Consider the following 6444-nt stretch of genomic DNA (forward strand, 5'->3'; position numbering starts at 1 on the left):
AATGAGATTTAAAAAATTCTCTTGACTCCTGGTGCATCTAGGGGATCCTGACTTGATGGAAATGCCCTCAACACCTCTTAGAGGTCATTTTGGGGCATTTTAGAGCAAATTGATGACTCCTTATGGCCATGAGGGGATCCACAAAAATGGCCCTGTGCAGCCCACAGCTGCACTTTCTCTACCCTTGCAGCATCAAAATCATCCTCCATTTTGAGGGGGAGAGAGGCAGGCTAGCTCGAACTGTCTGCCTGGAAGAAGAAGAGCCCTCCCTTCATCCTCCATTTTGAGGGGGAGAGAGGCAGGCTAGCTCGAACTGTCTGCCTGGAAGAAGAAGAGCCCTCCCTCCACTCCATCTGCCTTGGTCCAGGCCTCAGAGGGAGAGAAGAATTGCGGGACCGATCCCCTCCCCCCTCCCCACCATTCCTTGTCCTTTTGGTCCTGTCTTTTAGATTGTAAGCCTGCAGGCAGGGAACTGTCTATTATCCCCTCTGTTGTAAACCGCTCGGATTCCCATGATTGGGCGGTATATAAATAAATCCTATTATTTTATTATTATTATTTATTAAGACAACTCTGTTGTGACTATTTTCCACAGCTGGGTTTTGTTGACCGCGGTTGAATCGAAAACATCCTTTGCAATTGGGCTTAACAAAAGACAATAAAGAGGAAAATACTTCCATGCATCTACATCACATCTAATTTGTTTGAAACTGCTGCTGAAAACAAATAATTTTAAACTCTGGATTATAACTAGTTGACGTTTACAGAAATGCCGATAGGCTGGGAAGACCCGCCTGAAGCATCTTGATGGTGAAAGATGACTGACCAAACCAGCTGTCATAACCTTTAGGCTGTGGCACAGGAGCTGCTTTTGAGCTACTATAGCTTGCTCCATACGAGCTGCTAGAAATGTCTTTTCCGTACATTTGAAGGTTAGCAAACAAAAGAGAAATGCAAATAAACTATGGAACAGTTAGTACAGAAAGCCCTTGTGGTTTCATCACTTCTAAAGTAGGAAGCAGCAAAAAGCCCTTCTAGCTCTCACCTTAAGGTCAGAAAACTGACATTCAATGGTGAGTGTACTTTATCTAAAATAATGTTTCACCTTCCAAATCATTGCATTTTCATCATGGGCCTTTATAGAGTAGGCATACTCACAGACAAAAAGATTCAGGATTGCAGCTTTGTCAAAACCTCAAGAGGTTTGTGGGCTGCAACAATTTTGCACAGCATTTATTACTGCATAACATTTAAGATTATGTCCAAATTTATTACATGCTTTTCCTGTTTTTAGCAAGGGAATGCAAACAAAGAAGCAATACACTACAAATATCCTGATCTCAAAATTCTTGTACAGTAGATTTCAAACTGATTCATTGTATATTTGAAATGGAAAATCGGAGAAGCAGTCTGGAAAGGAATCTAATTATTTTAATTTTGTCAGTTCTTTTTAACCTCCTTGTTTAAATTACAGCAAACTCAATGCATATTTACACAGCAGTAAATCCCAATATGTTCTTTGGAGCTTACCTTAACCTTGACTGTACCCCCAAATAAGAGCATAAAGGATCATAGTTTTAGTATGTTTTACATAGTTTTACGTGATTGTTATCCACTATTATTTTAATTTGTTGTCTGCTATATTTTGTTATTTGGATGTTAAGATGTATTAATATGTATAATGTTAAATTATTTTCGTAGAATGTACACCGCAGGCAGGTTTATTTTATCTATTTTAATTGATTGTATGTACAGCACTGTATAAATTTACAGCACTTTATAAATAAAGCTTAATAATAATAACAATAGTACTGCATTTAATTGGCTATTTTGTGGTGGGAAAGCAACATGTTGCTGCTGTATGCCTTCAAGTGGTTTCCTACTAATGGTGACCATATCACAGAGCTTTCTTGGCAAGATCTCTTCAGATGGGGTTTGTCTAAGCCTTTATCTGAGGGTGAGAGGGTGTGACTTGCTTAAGGTCATCCAGTGGGTGTCCATGGCTGAGCGAGGATTGAAAGCCTGGTCTTCAGACTTATAGAATGTATCTACACTGCAAAAACAAATGCAGTTTGACACCACTTTAACTGCCATGGCTCCATCCTACAGAATCATCCTACAAAATCATGGGATTTGTAATTTTGTGAGGCACTGGCACTCTTTGGCAGAGAAAGCTAAAGGCCTTGTAAAGCTACAAACCCTAGGATTCTATAGGACTGAGCTACAACCTTTAAAGTGATATCAAACTGCATTACAGTGTGCCCTTCCGTTATGTGGGGGATTCATTCAGGACCTCCCCCCCCCACTTAAGAGACATTCCGCATATGTTCGAGCCCCATGGAAAACAATGGTGGTGGGGTGGGGTGATGCTATTGCCTTTTCTGATGCCATTGCCTTTTCTGATGATACACTGTGTACCTATGCAGTGTAGATCCACTTAAGAGCCTAGCTTTCAAAACCATTACACCACAGTGGCTTTCCTAGGAAAAGTATCCCACCAAGAAGCTCAGAGTGCCTTTTGAGTTAGGAACTGTGCAGATTGCCCCTTTTACAGCGAGACTGGGGCCGCAGCAACCGCACACTGCGGTTCCGATCTGGCCTTTGCAGGGTGCAAAAAGGAGCTGCGAAAAGCGGCTCCTTTTTGCACCCTGCAAAGGAAATGATAGCTGTGGCGCCATGGCTTTATGGTGCTCCTTTGGCATTGCATTGTGCGGACTCAGTGCCAGAGGAGCACCATGATGCTATGTGCCACGTGGTGCAGCGTGCGGCGTCATGACACCCTGGGACATGTGTCATATGGATGCTACGCCCCTTTTCCACCCCAACCTGGTCTTTAAGGCTGGCCTTAACAGGGCCTAAATCTGCTTCATGGTTGACATTTTTTATTTTTCTCTCCCTATGCTCAGTCAAACACCAAAATCAACCTGGCTAATACATAAATGTGTCATGTGTTGTGTCATTTCCGACTTATGATGACCCTAAGGCAACCCTATCATGGGGTTTTCTTGGCAAGATTTGTTCTGAGGTTTGTCATTGCCTTCCACTGAGGCTGAGAGAGTGTGACTCACCCAAGGTCCCCCATGGCTGAGCTGGAAATCGAACCCTGGTCTGCAGACTTGTAGTCCGACACTCAAACAACTGTGTTGTGCTGCCTCAGATAAATACAAACATATTAATTAAGAATCATTATCTGTGTTATGAGCCTTATGTGTGGAAAGGCCAACCTGAACCACTGTCCCATGGAGAAGGAGGAGGAGGAGAGGAAGGAGCAGCTCTTTGTGGCCATCGAGATTGCATACACCTTGACAGAGTGCCAGCACATGGCAGAAGAGGGTTTTCCTCTGGAGGAGCTCCTTGCTTTGCTCTCCCTAGAACACTATTTGTTCTATTGTTGTATCCTTTTGCCATTGTTGGGTTGTAATCCCGCCTTGATCCACCTGGGAGAGGCAGGAAAATACAAATAAAATTTATTGTTATTATTATTAGTAGTAGTATTAGTATTCATATTCTGAGTGTCGGGCAGGGTGACCAGACGTCCTCATTTTCACAGACACATCCTACATTTCCACCTTCTGTCCAGGAGGAATTCCAAAATGCCCTCCATTCTTAGCATGTCCAAGAAGCATGAATTTATATTTATATGAGTGTGGGTTTTGGGGTTGTTTTTTAAAAAGCTTTTATTTGGTCACATCCTCCATTTTTCCTGAATTTCCTAGATTTTGGGGGGTTCCTTGTCCTCCTTTGCTGTGAGGACATCTGATCAGCCTGGTGTTGTTGTGTTGGACTACGGAGTTTATCAGACAAGGGCAATTGGAAGTATAATCCAATGGCAATATGAATGCAATCATGGGGTTTAATGTTATTGCGTGATAGACCACCACACGCAATTTCGGGCAATGGGAAGCTATTTTCAGGCAATGGGAAGTCAGTTCGAACGCAATTCGAATTCACGTAAATTCACTGAACTAACGAATTCACGTGAATGCGTTCTGGCCCCACTTTCCTTTCATTCGAAATTAAGAGAAATTGCTCCCGTGTGATAAACTTCTATGACTCCCCAAGAGCAGGGTTCGAGTCACGGTTGAGTGGGTGGGTTTAGAGTGTATTGTATTTTATTGTATTTGAATGCTTTTTGATACTGTTGTAAGCCGCCTCGATCTAATCAAAGAGGTGGGGTATAAATAAAAATTATTATTATTATTATTATTATTATTGTTATTATGTTTTTGTGGGTTTTTCGGGCTATGTGGCCCTGATCTAGAACATGGCCATATCGCACGAAAAACCCACAAAAAACTATGGATGCTGGCCATGAAAGCCTTCTACATTTGATATTATTATTATTATTATTATTATTATTATTACAGTTGGGCCATGGAAACCCACTGGGTAACCTCAGGCTGGTCACACTCTCTCAGCCTCAGAGGGCAAGCCTCCTCTGAACAAGTCTGGCCAAGAAAAGACCATGATAGGGTCGTCCTAAGTCTGAAAGCACTTGAAGGCACACAATGTAAATTTATAAAGAGTTGCCAACAAGCCTCAAAGATAATTCCCCATAACGTTTGTCCAAAACACACTGAATCCCCCCAGATCACACGGAATATTCAGTCACAATTCCCGGAAAATTCCCATAATGTTAAAATGGCGGATCTTTTGCAAATAAACGTAAACATAATTGAATAAAAATAATTGTAACTTATTTCAACTCTCAAAATTACCATTAAAACCAAACAAAGAATCTTTCAGTCCTTTTAAGATATTTATTTTAACATGAAGGGGGTCCAGGAAGCTTTGTGCCAAATAGAAACGTGTTCGGCTGCAACCGCACTGCAGAAGTAAATCCAGTTTGACACCCTTTTAATTGCCATGGCTCAGTGCTAGGGAATCCTGGGAATTCTAGTTTTCAGAGACATTTAACCTTCTCTCTCAGCAAACTCTGGTGTGACAACAAACTACAATTCCCAGGATTTCATAGCACTGGGCCATGGCAGTTAAAACAGTATGAGACTGGATTGTCTCTGGAGTCTGGAGTGAAGATGCAGCCTGAGTTGGGTCCAAGACACACTGCAGAAATAATCCAGTTTGAGACTGCTTTATCTGCCCTGGCTCAGTGCTATGGAATCCTGGGAATGGTAGTTTTGTGAGACATTGAGCCTTCTCTCTCAGAAAGAGCTCTGATGTCACAACAAACTACAATTCCCAGGATTCCCTAGCACTGAGCCAGGAGAGTAAAAGCGGTCACACACTGGATTATTTCTCAGTGTGTTTTGGACCTTAGTTATTAAAAACGCTCAAGGTCCAATCCATACTGCAGAAATAATCCAGTTTGAGACCGCTTTAACTGCCCTGGCTAAGTGCAAGGGAACCCTGGGAATGGTAGTTTTGTGAGAAAGAGCTCTGGTGCCACAATGAACTACAATTCCCATGCATTTGAGGAAGTACGCTTAAGTCTAGGAAAGCTAGACTTAAGAGGGAGTCAGGGGCTGAGAGAGAGAGCGCTTCCTGAGGGTGGGGGCGGCGACCACTCTCCAGTCCTCTCTCTGATTGGCTGAAAACTGTTAGTGTGTGACACTCCAAAGGGTTGGTTGCTCTGTAGCCAGCCTCGTTCTCAGAGTCAGGGCTGGAGCTAAAATGGGCAAAAGTCACCAAAAATGCACTGAAATAGAGCCAGGCACCAAAATCACACGAAAAGCTCTGAAAAGTCCCCGTTTTCGTGTGAAAGTCACCACATTGGCAACACTAGGAGGGCCTGACTGCAGGGCGCATGCGCACCAACTGCCAGGAAGTTATAGAAACGCAGGCCTTAACGCACGGGTGCCCCCTCGCGGCGAGTGCGAGGAGGCGCAACCAAAGACACCTCCCTTCCCCAGCTTTTTTTCCTCCTCCAATCAAAGGCTCCGCTGATGAAACGGCGCCAAGCGGGAAGAAAGGGGGCGTGGCCTCTCTTGCAGAATGTGGGCGGAGTCGGGGGGCTCCCATTCCCGCAAAGCAGACAGAGCCTTCAGGTCACGTGACTCCTGGAAAGTTTGCGGTGAGGGAAGGAGATGCTCTCCAAGAAGGTATGCTTAAAGAAGGGAGGGAGAATGTAGGCTGCATCTGCAGTGCAGAAACAAATCATTGAGCCTCCCCTGCCAGAGGCCCCTGGTGCCACCATAAAGTACAATTCCCAGGATCCCTTAGCATTGAGCCATGACAGTGCTAAGGGATCCTGGGAATTGTAGTTTATGGTGGCACCAGGGGCCTCTGACAGGGGAGGCTCAATGACTCCCAAAAGTACAGTTCTCATAATGCCCTTGCATTGAGCCAGGGCAGATATTAAAGTGGTTTCAAACTGGGTTATTTCTGCAGTGTAGATGCAGCCCCACTCTAATTAAACATAGGCATATACTGTGGGTATATTATTATTATTATTATTATTATTATTATTATTATTATTATTATTAT

The 6444-nt window shown here is 43.4% G+C and overlaps 2 protein-coding genes across 2 annotated transcripts in view; one reads left to right on the forward strand and one right to left on the reverse strand.

The window, feature by feature from the left end:
* Positions 1 to 6444, reverse strand: part of CCDC178 (coiled-coil domain containing 178) — a 298022-nt gene that overhangs the window by 228272 nt on the left and 63306 nt on the right. The gene's annotated exons all lie outside the window — the stretch shown is intronic.
* Positions 5972 to 6444, forward strand: part of SPIDR (scaffold protein involved in DNA repair) — a 1328422-nt gene continuing 1327949 nt past the window's right edge. Inside the window, exon 1 of the mRNA XM_042463183.1 lies at positions 5972 to 6059. Within this exon, the coding sequence (XP_042319117.1) occupies positions 6045 to 6059 (15 nt within the window). The 5' untranslated portion in view covers positions 5972 to 6044. The remainder of the gene's footprint in view (positions 6060 to 6444) is intronic.

The sequence above is a fragment of the Sceloporus undulatus genome, chromosome 4 (assembly GCF_019175285.1).
Source record: "Sceloporus undulatus isolate JIND9_A2432 ecotype Alabama chromosome 4, SceUnd_v1.1, whole genome shotgun sequence".
In the NCBI taxonomy this organism is placed as follows: Eukaryota; Metazoa; Chordata; class Lepidosauria; order Squamata; family Phrynosomatidae; genus Sceloporus; species Sceloporus undulatus.